General features: G+C 34.6%; 1 protein-coding gene and 1 long non-coding RNA gene across 2 annotated transcripts; both read right to left on the bottom strand.

The window, feature by feature from the left end:
• Positions 1-2373: 2373 nt before the first annotated feature.
• On the bottom strand, positions 2374-5406 carry LOC116015627. The gene is made up of 3 exons (XR_004097671.1): positions 4989-5406; positions 4101-4170; positions 2374-2654 (listed from the first exon to the last, which is right to left on the bottom strand). It is a non-coding gene; the product is annotated as an uncharacterized LOC116015627 (long non-coding RNA).
• A 5180-nt stretch (positions 5407-10586) lies between these two features.
• LOC116016246 (inactive beta-amylase 9) lies at positions 10587-13931 on the bottom strand. The gene is made up of 3 exons (XM_031256404.1): positions 13529-13931; positions 11818-12300; positions 10587-11714 (listed from the first exon to the last, which is right to left on the bottom strand). Exons 1-3 carry the CDS (start codon positions 13784-13786, stop codon positions 10812-10814), a joined length of 1644 nt encoding a protein of 547 aa, XP_031112264.1. The 5' UTR covers positions 13787-13931; the 3' UTR covers positions 10587-10811.
• Positions 13932-14851: the final 920 nt, after the last annotated feature.

The raw sequence follows: 14851 nt of genomic DNA on the forward strand, positions 1-14851 counted from the left end.
CCCCCCCCCCCCCCCTGCGCGTGAAAGAGAGCCTCTATGCTATACAATTCACTAAGCCATAAAAAGGCTCTTGTATAAATAGTGGTGCAAACCCACTTCCCAAACCAATGTGAGACAAAAGCTTACTTCAAAGCTTTCCACCGTTTTTCCAACTCAAATGGGTCAACTTTGAGAACCAATTTCTCATTCACCCATTATCCGTTTTGTGCGTACCATATATCAATCTCTTCGTCTAACTACGAAAAACCCGAATCCACTTTGACCCAACCCAAATCGGGAGTGGACCCCACATATATTTGTACCACAAAATAGCCACTAAAAATGTCATTTTATGCCAGTTTTCCAACAGTTATATGAATTTACCACTAGGGTTTCATACCCTATTTTGTGGAGTACTCGACAGGAACTCTACTTGTCATTGAGTCACTTCTCGATCTTCTCTAGTCTCTCCAAAACTAAAAGACTCTCAGGCTCTTAGTCTCTCACAGTCTCCTGTAGTCCCGTTCGACACCGTTGTTGCCGTGGTGGAAGCCTCTGCCTCTCAATCTCTGACATAGTGATATTCGCTGATAAAAGCCAAAAAGGTGATTGGTTGTTGATTGAAGCCCTAGTTCTCACGGGAAAATTGTGAGAAAACAATTAAATTTGAAATTTTTTTTAATGTTCGTGTTGTATACGTTATACTAGGGTTCTTGAATCCTGACTAACTGACTTCATGTTTGATGTATTGATTGTATTCTGCAAAAATGTAATGTGTAATTAGAGATTATTACCGAAATGGTCCCTCGACTATTGCGAAATTACCAATTTAGTCCTCGACAATTTTTTGTGCCCAATTAAGTCTCTCGACTTTGAAAATTTTAACCAATTTGGTCCTCCGTTTATTTTGCCGTTAAACATCCGTTAAAATGGGGACTAAATTGGTAATTTTGCTATAGTCAAGGGACCAAATTGGTAATTTTGCTATAGTCAAGGGACCATTTCAGTGAAAAAATAATTACCAATTTTGTCCCTTGACTATAGAAAAATTACCAATTTGGTCCCTTGACTATAGCAAAATTACCAATTTGGTCCCAATTTGACGGATGTTTAACGGTAAAATAAACGGAGGACCAAATTGGTTAAAATTTTCAAAGTCGAGGGACTTAATTGGGCACGAAAAATTGTCGAGGATCAAATTGGTAATTTCGCAATAGTCGAGGGACCATTTCGATAATAAGCTCGTGTAATTATGAAATGTCTATAATGTTGCATGAACCCTAATATGTAATTCAGCCCTAATTTTGGGCGTTTTCCATATGCATGGTAAACTTTGAAAAGTTCTGATATATGATTGTAAATTTATGGTTAGAGGACCGTTAATTTGTATATGATTGTAAGTTTATGGTGGAAGCCTACTGACTATGTATGTTGAGACCTAATTTTTGGGCATTTCTATATTAATGGTGAATTCTGATTAAAGTATGGATTTATGGTATTGAATTATTGATATGTTTCATTATTATGCTTGAATGATATACTATGTTGAATTAAATGAAATGTGAATGTTGGAATGTGGTGGAAGCATATTGTTGGTACTGTGTATGTTGAGCCCTAATTTTTGGGCATTTCTATTAAGATGATGAATTGTGATTAAGATCTAAATTTTTGATTATGTAAATATTCTGTATGACTATGATTGTATCTATCTTATTGTATGAGCCCAAAATTTTGGGCAATTCCATATACATGATGATGAAAGTCTGATTATGGAAGTAAATGCAACAATGTATAAATGTTGGTGTATGTTTAATGTTTTACATGTGGTGAAAGCCTTATACTGTATAGTAGATGTATAGTATATTGTATGTTTATTATAGTTTGTAATATTGATGCCCATCCTTATAGATGCAAAGCAATCAAAGCATCAGTGGAACTGGACATCTTTCATCCTCAACGATAGATGAACAAGGAGTACAAACTCCAAGCATTGAGACAAATACTCAACAGCCTAAGGTCACTCTTACTGTTCCTGCTAAGAAAATGAATGAGATTGAGTCTAGATCTAAAGTTTGGAATCAATTTGAAAAGATCTTAGATTCTGAGGGCAAAGTGGTGAAGGGGAAGTGCCTATATTGCGCAAAAATGTTTTCATGTGAGACAAAAAACATGGCACTTCCTCTTTGAGACATCATATGTTGAGCTGCTTAAATCCTCATTCAAAGGATTCAAGGCAGTCCCTACTTACATTTAATACTGTTTCAACCTCTGTAATAGAGGGTTTCGAGGGGTTTTGGGGACATGGGTGTTTAATCAAGAGGCTACTAGGAGGCCTTTGAGTGAAATGATAATAATAGATTAGATGAGCTGTAATACCCCCAAATTCTAAAGCCATAAATATCAAAATAAAAGATTTTCTTACTAAAATACTGAATATAAAAGCAAAAAGCGAAACCAAAACTTAAACAAAGGAGTGCTATGCCACGCTTGGGCTAAAACTAAGCTCAAACGCACAGGCTATAAGGTTCTATCTATATCCGCATACACATGTCATTGGACCATTCAGAACCAACTATAACATCAACAGATCAAATTCTAATCTATACATCTATACCATAATCAATTCTCAGGCACAAGTTCTACTCCGTGCTCTCAACTAGCCACAAGTCTAGGTCCTGAAAACATTCAAGGTTTGGAAAACAAGTAAAAGGATTAGCATATAATGCTAAGTAAGCTCTACCCCGCCCCGTAAAATAAGTACATATATACTTTTGAAAAAAGGTATGCCTTGTAAATAGGTTTTGGAACCATTCAGTAAAAGAATTTAACTCACCCAAAGATATAATATAGGTCTTTCCAAAAATCGTTTTCCCACACCTAACTTAAATAGTCAAGAATAAAACACACTCTACTCAAAGTCTTAATAAGCTCATATAAGTAATATGTCTTAGCGAAATACTTCATCCGGTTAAAACAACATAATACCTTTATAAAATATCACTGCTCGCTTTCAAGATAATAAGTACGGAATATAAAATAGCATTTCCCAATACTTCTCAATATCATTTAAAGGCATAGTTCTACAAATAATCACTTTCCAAATAGATTCGAATGTATATAAATATGAGGAATTCACAACCATATAGTCATTTTCAAAACATAGCTTTTCTCCATATCCTTCTCAACACGTATTTATAGTCATAGATAACTCAAGTCTCATTCTCGAATATCAAAATAGCATAATATTGCTCAAGTGGAGGTATCCAACAATTCTTAGTTTATAGTTAAATCAACAAGTAAAACATAAGTATGGAGGTACTCAAATCACCAATAGGAGGATAGGAACAGAGCTTACCTCCACTACCGGACCTTCACACCTATACAATATAAATGGAAACAGGAACTAGAAACCTAAGTGCGCACACCCCGGGGATTCCAAGCCCCAAAAGTAGTTACTAGCCCTAGTAACCCAGGATTTTTGCTACCAGGTTACCCACCCAATCAATAACCAATAGGACCGCAGCCCTAGGTTCTCATATCAATAGCAAATAGAACCGCAGCCCTAAGTGCTCACAATAATCTGGACCGCAGCCCAAGATTCTCCTAACCTCCAATAATAAAAATATAGATAACCTCCATATAGATTATAACATAAGTATATTCTCCAAAATAGGTACATTATTATATAATTCCTCCAAGATAGTAATATTCCTTCAAAATAGTTTTCATAGATATTTTCCATTGCCCGTAGGCTATTCAAGTACACTTCCCAAAACAAGATAGAGTATATATATATAATATATACATTTCCAAAATAGGGTTTACATCAAACATATGATTTATCATCCAATCATAATATAGTTTACATCTCACAATAAATATAGTTTATACCTTCCAAAAGCCATATAGTTTCATACTCAAATAGTTTACCATAATGTACTCACTATATAACCACACACATATTCATACTTTGTAAATCATAAGGTAACACCGAAATATACTCATTTGCTATTTATCACACTTTTAAACTCAAACACATTTCCGAAATAGTTTAAGGACACAAATTAGATAAATAGCCCATTTGATAGGGAAAGGTAGTTTTGATGGACATAAAAACTTACCTCACAACTAAAGCTCCAAAGCAGCATCCAATTCTAGGCTCAACTCAAAAGCTAGTCCACGATAAGGAACCTGTGAATCCATCCAATCTTTATTTAATATCAATACTATTATTATTATTATTAGTATTACTCCTTGATCAATTCGTCCTTAACCAATCATAACCAATTCATAGCATTCTTAATAATTCTTAATCCCACCATCAATAATTAAATACTAACCATCATTAATTAATAATTACCCATCACCATCATTAGTCCAATAATTACCTCATTAGCTCATAATCACTATCAAAGTCTCATTAACCATTTAATCATTATTTAATAAACCTTAATCATCGTTAATTGAAATTTAACCATTAATCCAACATTATCCTCCCATAATCATCATCATCATAATCTAGTCATCATCCTTAATCATCCCTAATTACCAACTAATCTTCACTAATTGAATAATTACCTTCTCAATCATCAATTAAACCATAATCCCATAACATTAAACACTAATTACCATGACTAAGCTTAATCAAGTCCCTTAATCATCATTAATAGTAACCATTAACACACCCTCATCATCATCACGCCATAACATCATCTTCATTCTATCACCCTTTGTAATCGCCATTATTCATAATTAATAACTAATCATAGATCTTAAATACCATGGTAATCCATCTTTAATTCATCATTAACCAATAATCCATACCTAATTCGTAATTTTCAACTAATAATTCATAATCCATTATTATAATTCATATTTAACTAATCAACATCATTATTCTGTCATCAACAACTACTAATCGTTAATAACAATTAACCCACATTATTAAAGCCAAAATCACACCATTATTAATAATTATTCATCATTAATGCTAATAATCCACTAATTACCTCTTAATCCAAAGTCTTAATTCATCTTAATCTGGCTCCTTCTCTGCTTTCGTCCAAGGTCCGCCGAGCCACCACCACCAACACTGCTGTCTACCGCCGGTCACCACCGCGACTCGCTGGAGAAGAAAGAGCACAGACCTCGCCGGATCTGTCACCTGCTACCCAACCGTCGAGAAAATCAAAGCCTCGCTGCTGCCACGCATCCCTGCTGCGCTGCCGGAGCTCCGCCGTGAGAGGGAGAGAGACGGAGCTCACCGCGAGAGAGGAAGACGCCGCCGGAGTAACGGAGGTCCATGGTCGCCGGTCGCTGCGTCGATCTGCTTCTGTCGTCGTCTGCTATCTTCACGTCGAGAGGGAGAGACCAGAGAGAAGAAAGAATCGAGAGAGAGACAAATTTTAGGGATGTTGATTTGGGATATTTTAGTGATGAACAATACCAAGGAAGCAAATGAACATACATATAGCTAGGTTTATATTTGTCTTGGGCTTGGGCCAAATAAAAACAATTGGACTCAAGAAGTACTATTTAGGCTTAGGAAATTAAATAATTTGGATTTAGGTTTAGTTTGAGTGCAAACTTAGACCCAAAACAATAATATAAAGGTCACAGGTTCATCGACTTTTGGGTCAAATTTTTAATAAATAAATTTATTCCTAAATAGGGCTTTTAAAACTATATATAACTATATCAATAGTTTGTACCAAACCAGTTGATATAAGAAATTAAAATATTTTATTTATAAGCTCATTCGGTAAAATAATTAGATTTAGTAACATTTTACTAAAATATTTAATAATAAGAAAATAAGCTCTTTTTGAAATATTATATTAAAATAATGATGTTTTGAAAATACGGGGTGTTACATGAGCTCCCATTTAGGTTTGTTGAGAGCTAGGGGTTTAAGAGATTTATTCTTGTTGCTTGTTCTAGGTTTCAAATCCCTTCTAGGTGGACAATTTCTAGAGATCTGTACCAAATATACCTAGATGAGAGGTTGAACCTTAAGAAGTTGTTTAGGGTGAGCACGCAATTCAAAGGGTAAGCTTAACTGCTGATACATGGAATTTTGTTCAAAGGATAAATTATATGTGCATTACTACACATTTTATTGATAATTAGTGAAAGCTTAAAAATAATCTACTTGAGTATATAGGGGGAGTATATAGCATAAGCCATAAAGAGTTGTCTACTTGAGTGGGTAATTAAGAATGTGTTCACTGTTATAGTGAACATTGCTTCTTCTAATGATACAGCTTTGGAGTGTTTTAAAAGCTAGTTGTTGTCTTGGGATACATCTTCTGTTAGGGTTCAGTACATGCACATGAGGTGCATAACCCATATTCTCAACTTAGTGATGCAAGATGATTTTAGGTTTGCTGATAGTTTTGTCAAAAGGGTTAGGATGCAGTGAGATGGGTTAGGAACTCACTTGCAGGATTGAAAAAGTTTAGAGATCTTGCTGATCTCATTGGGGTGGAAGCTAAATTTGCTTTACAGCTTGATGTCCCAACAATATGGAATAGCACTTACATTAAGCTTAACACTGCAATTCAATACCAAAAGGTGTTTGAAGCATATGAGGAAAATGATCCATCATTTTCTGGTGATTTAGCTAAATATGTTCCTTCTCATCTGGACTGGTGTTCTGTGCAAAGCTTAGTCATGCTTCTGAAAAGTTTTTATGAGATGACAGTGAGAATTTATGGTTCTCTTTATGTCACATCTAACACTTTCTTATCTGAAATCTCTTATCTAAGTTGCATGTTGGAAGATATGGTTCAATCTAAAACTGGTTATGAAAAGGTAACCAATTTAAATAATTATATGTTTTTTTTATTTATTGATTTGATTTGTTTTCTGATTTTTTAAAACTTGTGCATTGTTTATATCTTTAATGTTTTTAACAGGCAATGAGGACACAAATGAAAAACAAGTTTGAGAAATATTGGGGGATCCAAAAAACTCATTTTGTTGCCAATATTTTGGACCCTAGAGATATGGAGGAGTATATGTCATACCAATTTGTCCAACTCTATCGAGAAGTGAAAGGCAAAGCTTGTTTTGTCAAGGTTCAAGCTGCAATGATTGAGTTATATAATGACTATGCATCCACATAATCTGTCAGTTCTATGTAGTCTGAATCATCTAGTAAGTCTACTCAATCTGTCCAGTCTAAGACTACAATTTGTAGGCCTCAATCAAAGTGGAAGAGCTGAGTCAATTGAAAAAAAACTGAGAATGGAGAGTAGTGGTGGAAGTAGTAAATAAACTGAGCTGCAAGTTTACTTGAGTGAAAAGATTATGTTTGAGGATGTATATGGTGATTTTGATGTTCTAAGGTAGTGGAAGGTGAACACAAGAGATTTCCTATTCTCTCCAAAATGACTAGAGATGTGCTTGCAATTCCTATATCCACAATTGCCTCTAAAAGTGCATTTAATACAAGTGAAAGGGTCCTAGATGCATTTAGGAGTTCCTTAACTCCTAAAATTGTGGGAGCCCTACTTTGTGCACAAGATTGGTTGAGATTACCCAATCAACCAATCTCAATTGAGGAAAACTTGGATGAGGTCATTTTCTCTTATTTATACTTTTTCAACCTGTTGAAACACAAAGAGTCAATATCGCCTCCACTGAGGCTTGATCTCATGACCTCCCATATGGGAGAGCCACTACATGCTATTTGAGCACAAGATGCTTGGCTATTCTTTCCCAAATACTTCTAAGTGGCTCGGCAACTATCTCTTTTGAAAATGTTGCTACCCTTGAGAAGTTGAGCCCAACTGATGTCTGATTTCAGGAATTCTAGTAAGAAATACTGAAACCTCTACATGACTGCCTTTCTGCCTTTCTGGAAATCTGGTATACCCAATCACTCTCCCTTGCTCTCTTTTATCACATTCACTACTTAATGCCTTAATTTGTTTAGTAAGTTGTTAACATGTGTGTTTCTTAGCTATGCTGATGCTTCCACCTTTGTCTGAATAAAAAGAATGGAGTTGGTATGTTGCTAATGTGATTTGGTGCTACCATAACACAAGCAGCAATTTGCCCCATCCTTACTTGATATGGAAAAAATGCATTCTTAGCTTAACTGTTGAACTAGAAATAGATATTTATATTTTTACTATTTTACTTGCCTAATATCTAATGTATTTAACATTTTAACTTCTGATATTAACTGGAAGAAGAAGACTAGAACAGGCTGAACAATAGATGAATTCCTGACTTGTTGAACTGAATCTAATTGTCTGTCACTCTCATTTAGTCATTTAACTAATTTATGTTTTGTGAAATTGGATTTTTGGGCAGTAAATTAGAACTTGTAAAGTTGTAATAGTTGTGAATTTGTAAGTTTAATTCTGTTTAATTATTTTTGCTAGCAGTTTGTAAATTAAAATTGTATTGCATTTTGAATTGTTTGCCAATTTTCATACATTTTCTTTTAAAAATTATTTTTTAAAATATCTGAATTGAATCCGAAATCTAATATAGCTTATCCAAAATATGATATTAATTAACCGGATAGGTTTAGCATGCAAATATTGAAAGGGTGGGTACCAAAAACTTAATATGAAATATGATCGGAGTAACGGATAGGACATCCGCTAGGACATACGATCCGTCCAAACCCGTCTGATATACTTGCTTAGACTGACTAAATGGACCGGTCCAAAAAAGTAACTGGATCAAGAAGGTCCAAGAAGAATACCCAGTACGGAGCAACTTAGGAGTTTAATAAGGATTGTTTATTATGAGCAAATACCAATTTTGGTCCCACGAGTATTAGTAAAATGACAGTTTTGGTCCACATGTTTAATTTCTACCAATTTTCATTCACGACTATTGTTTTAGTACCAATTTTCATCCACACCTATTGTTTTTAGTGCCAAAATTCATCGCGTCGGTCACCCATCCATTTAAAACGTGTCGTAATCTAAAATTGTAAGGGTTTTTCCGTCCTTTTCAACTTAATATCCCAATTTGAGCATTAATAAATGGATTTAAGCCCTAAGATTGATCACAATTCGCAGTTTTCCTTCCCATCTTACCTTAATTTGATAAGGAGAACTGTGAATTGTGATTGATATTAGGACTTAAATCCTTTTATTCATGCTCAAATTGAGATCTTAATTTGGAAAGGACGAAAATATCCTTAAAATTTTAAATTTTAGCATGTTTTTAAACGGATGGGTGATTGGCATGATGAATTTTGACACTAAAATAATAGTTGTGGATAAAAATTGGTACAAAAACAATAGTCGTGGATGAAAATTGGTAGAAATTAAACATGTGGATCAAAACTGTCATTTTTCTAATACTCGTGGGACTAATATTGATATTTTCTCTGTTTATTATTTATAATGTAACAACGGACTCTCAATATGAGGCAGTCTATGATTTCTATTTCTTGTAGGGTTCCTAATCCAAAATATATATAAATAGACCTCATACATGGAGAGGGACAAGTAATTTTTAGTAATACAAAATATTTATTATTTCAAAATTTTCTTTATATTTTTCCCATATACTCGTTATTTTAAATGTTTATTGGTCAACTGTTGACTGCCCAAAAGTTATAAAACAAACACTATCAATTTGAAAATATCTAATGGATCTTATACAATTTGAAAAAAAATGATGTGATATTTTGATAATTTTCTCAAACTTCAAAAGTGTAATTTTTAATACTATAGAGTGCCATTTTAACAATATACAGTGCATTAGTGTGAATTCTAATTGGATTTTTTATTTATCACATTATGACTTCTTCTTTTTTTTTTCTTTTTTAATATTAATAGTGAGGTAAATGATTTATAATGTGTTTTTCATTCAAACTATTTTATCAAATTAATTATGTTTTATATTTTGTTTTAAATATTTTTTATCTTGATGTATTTTGATTTTTCATCACTAGTCAACAATATTTATTACTCGGTATCTAAATTTTTCATTTGTTTTTTTCAAAATATATCGTTAGTTTTAATCTTTCGCCCCCACTAGAGAAAATTTCTAGCTCCGCCACTGATGCTACAGTAATATGTAATATGTAGTGCAATTGTTGAAAAGCGCTCATAGTTTCGTCAAGTTTTTCAACACCATATCAATTATCAAGTATTCAATTTCAAGTTTTCAACTTTTTGACCCACCCAAATCCCTATATTTATAAATAATCAAGTTGTTATACAAAAATATTTAAAATTTTTATGGCTTGTTAAATGTGACCTATAATTAACTTTGACAAATTGAAATTTGAAAATTTGATTTTTCAACACATAAAAAATGTGCCTATTTGCCACCTGTAATTTATCATGGCCATAAATTGCAGGTCTTAATATTTTGGTCTCTTTAGTGGGCTGTAATTATCAAATGAAAGCATAAAACCCTCCATTTTCCATGTGTTGCTTGCTAGGTGTCTATTGATGAGACTGGAAATGTTGATGTTTTACCAGCATTCTTGTCTTGATAGGCATCTAACTGTGAACCAAAATTTTGGTTTAATCAAGAAAACAATACCCCTTGTGAGGAAAGTTCAAATCGTTCTTGTCCTTGAACAAATGTAGCTAGGATCATGCCATACCGAATCAGATCAGCTATTGATCAAAACTCAAAAGAGAGATTTCACAATAATAATAATAGTGGCTTCTTCTGAGTAAATAAGAGTCTCCCATCCAAACTACAATACAGCTTTAGCTCTTTTTCTATATTTAACACTACTAGTTTTGCAGTTGCTGGTAAAATTTTAACAAAAATTTCACATTACAATATCTTATCTATACTATAATACTAGGCAGGGCAGGGCAGGGCAGGGCAGGGCATGTCTAAGCAGCTTGCTCTTGTAGGTTCCTGGCAGAAAGAGATGATCCAGCAGTTGTTTCCTCCTTTCCTGGCTGATCATCTGAATCGAGTTCCAGTTCGAGTTCCCTGAGATTGCGCATGAATTTGGTGAAAGAAGGAAAATGGTTAGGGGAGAAGAAATATGCCCCCATCCGTTGATAGGTGAACAAGCTGATGGCTGCTGCACTTTCACCCACTAAGTTTTTTCTGATCTGTTCGAAACCACTGGCAGCAGCATTGGAAGCCGTTGAGTTCTGCCCAAGGATTTCAACTCCATGCTTTCTGCAACACAATGTAACTTGTGCAAGTAATGATTCTGGACTCGAGAGGGATTCCTTTGGCTGCTGCTCGTCAGACAGGTCCATTCCTGGCAAGATTATTTTGCACTTGTTCTTCGAGAACATCTCAACTATCGCTTCATAGCCATCTCTGTTCTCCGTGTTGTAGATCCCAGCAACCAGCTCTGCTGGGTGGGAACGAGTTTTGTACCAACAATGGATTAGAGGAACTTTTCCAGAAACCGTAATCTGGGGGACATCACTGAAAGTGGAGGCACCAACCGAAAGAAGTTGATCTCCGTGTGTAATAAGCTGGTTGGAGTACCAAGAAAGGAAAAAATCACCGTAAGTAGTCTCCCATGATCCACCATGCTCCTTGAAGAAGTTGTTTGAGATAGGTGGCTCGTTACAGGCAGGAGCATCATGGGGACCACCAAGTCCCCACAAAGGGTTACCAAACATTTCAGCGTGCTGTTTGAGATGACTTAGCATGTTTTTATCGTAACACTGGAATTCCCCAGCACCAACGTGCTTATGATTGCTTTTGGCTGGTTGGTGGTGAGAAGGATACCGAAGCTCTCCGTCTGGTCCTAGACCAATTGATATGCCCTATACAAAACAAAACCATAATCTATTGTCAATCAATATGGAAGGAATTTCATAAATGAAAATGAGCTTAGTGAGTGGAGTAATAATTGTCAAAATTCCTTACAGTAATTGTCGAATCCATGAACTTGGAAAATGCACTCTTGAAGCTCTCGCAGAACCCTTTGTACACTTGCAAAGGAGTTTTCCCATCAAGAACTGGAAGATCATCCACAACTAAAGACAAACAATCTTTATATTGGTGCCCTGATCGATCTGTAAAGAAGATGCTAGGATCTGATTCACCGATTTGACAAACCCATTCAGGAAGTGAGATTTTATGTTCCATTGATGCATGGAAGCATAGTGACACGTGAAGCTTCAAGCCAAGCTTCTGGATCATTTCAGCCACAGCAAGGTAGCCAGTCCAGTCATACTTTCCCATAGCTTCCTTCTCAGCAATACCCCACCAGATTGGCAGTTCCACACCATCTACACCTAGTAACTTCAAAGCTTTCAGTCCAGCTGCAATTGCTCGGGCATGGTTTATGGTGTTAGAAACAGAGACTGTATCCATTGGCAGCCCAACATATAGTTTCACACTATCAATCTGCATAAGCATTTTGCAACTAATCAATGTCAGCTGTCAGCATAAGATTGGATCATTTAGAATTTAATATGAAAATGAAAATGAAAATCTACATGATATCTAGTCTAGACTTGTTGGGCGGAGGCCAGTAAAGGTCAAGTCTAGCACCCGGTGGCTGGGGGATTGTTGGACGGAGGCCAGTGAAGGGCCAAGTCCAACACCCAGTGTCTCGAAAATGTTTGGCAGTATAAGGGAATAAAGTTGTGCATTCGCTACTAGCTATAGCTTTTGGTGTAAGTAGTAAGCATTTGATCCAAACAAGACTAGACTTTATAAAAGAGAAAAGAGATCACTAAAGTAGAACTAAGGATGATATAGCAAAAGGTGAAAAAAAAAACCACTAAGCACCCGAAGGATCTCTAAAATTCACACCATATATGCTCCACAGAATGATAGTAATGAAGGAGTTTTCATTCTTTAAATTTCTTTTCATACAAGCTGGTGATGAGACTTTTTTTTTTTTTTTTGGATACCTCACGCTACACTCCAATTCAATTGTTAACGTAAAGACTTGATCAGTGGTTATAAAGTGAGTTTATCTTATTTACACCATGTATAGAAACAGTTGCCCAGTTTAGCTGTTAGGGAGGTAGTTCTAGATAACTCATTTATCTTAGTACCAAATGTAGCAATCAAAATAAGCTTTACCCAACTGTTCTTCAAGCAACATATTCCTTGGTAAAGTTTTCAAGAATTTTCAATTAATCAACTCCATAAATGCTTCAACAACAATGAAAAAGACTAATTCTTATAAATTCACCAACCCGGCCTGCTAGTTACCAGCCTAAACAAAATAGAGTTTCCCATTAATTTGGGGATTGTAAGCTCAATTCCTTTTTAAATACAGAGGACCACAATCAGTATTAAGCACCAAAGACCTGTCTTTGGAGAAATTAAGATCTATTTATGTGTTTACTTTTTTCAAGTTTTCTCGACCAACAACGCTACAACTCTAAAAAAGCTCCAAAAAGAAAGAAACAGAAAAGCAAAATTTGATTATAAAACTTGATTTAACTCTATCAGAGCAGATTATACACGATCAACAGTTATGCCCTTATGTTTTTCCGAAACTTTATCTTTCACCATAAAACAAAACAATCAAAGCACCACAACAAAATAAATAACTAATTAAAAGGCGATTAGCATAATCAAAATTGTTTATGAGAAAAAAGAAAGAAAGATGACTTACAGGTTTAGATCTTTTTGCTCCACAAACTTTGTCAGAAACGACAGCCTCAGTTTGGGAAGCAGCAGAGGCTTTAAGGCTTAAGCAAGCAGAAGTTCTTGAAGGCCATGAAAAAGTCTGACCAAAACACAACTTTGGATTCTTCAAAGAAGAGGTCTTAGCATTGAAGTTTCTGCCAAAACTACAAACCCCAATCTCTCTAGAACCCAAATCACTTCTGCCCAGATGCGCCTGAGAGCTTCCAATCATTGAAACCTCCATAGCTACGGCTCAAAATCTGGAAGAGAAATTAAATTATTTACAAATAAATTCAAGATTCAAATACAGAACTCGCAAAATATGCAATCTTGGGTGGGTATTGGAAAGATTTGGAGCAAAGGGTAGGGAGAAACTAAATATAGTGTTTGTGAAAAAGATTTGAAATTTTGAGAGCTAGAAATGCAGAGAATTTAGGGAGAAAAAAGTTGTTTGGATGCTCCTGAGAAATTGTTCCGTGATTTAAAGAAGGCAGTGGAATGCTGATTTTAAAGAAACGGGCCACGTGTCGCCCCCACAGAAAATATAAAAAAACAGCCGCATAATTTTTTAGCTTCTACTGTACCAATTTTACAAAATAAAAAAATGTTTTATTTTATTAATTTGAATATACCTTTTATAATATATATATTCAACAAATTAAATAATAAGATGTGTAATTTATAATATGTTTTCTATTTGAATTAGTTTATCAACTTAATTATGTTTCATATATTGTTATTTATATTTGTATAAAGTTTTGATGTGTTTTATTTTTCATCTATATCCAACAATATTTATGACTATATTACTTTTAAGTGTTTCATCTTTTTAATACTACCGTTATATTACAATGCAATATATGTTCATTATTACTTTCTCAACCTATTGAAGTACAAAGAGTCAATATCGTTGAGGCTCAAACTCACAACCTTCCATGGAAGAAAGCAACTTGGTGTTATCTCTTTTATGTTTTCGCCCCCGCTGAGACATTTTTCTGGATCCGCCACTATATATATATATATATATAGTAAAGAAATGAGAACGATCCCGTTAAAATAATGAGTATATAAAAAATAGAGAGAATATAAGTATTGTATTACCTTGAATTACTTTCCTTTCTCGGTGGGACGATTTATACAAGTAACCTTAGAGTCCTAAAAGGAATAAATTTCTAGATAATTTCATATTGAGAGTTTTTGTTACATTATTAGGACAAAGAAATCCAATTTTTTTATCTCATTATGAATAGGAAGCACAATCCTACTACATTACACATAGGTCCAAGATATTTATGCTTCACTGGGGCTA

This window comes from Ipomoea triloba, chromosome 4 (genome assembly GCF_003576645.1).
Source record: "Ipomoea triloba cultivar NCNSP0323 chromosome 4, ASM357664v1".
NCBI lineage: Eukaryota > Viridiplantae > Streptophyta > Magnoliopsida > Solanales > Convolvulaceae > Ipomoea > Ipomoea triloba.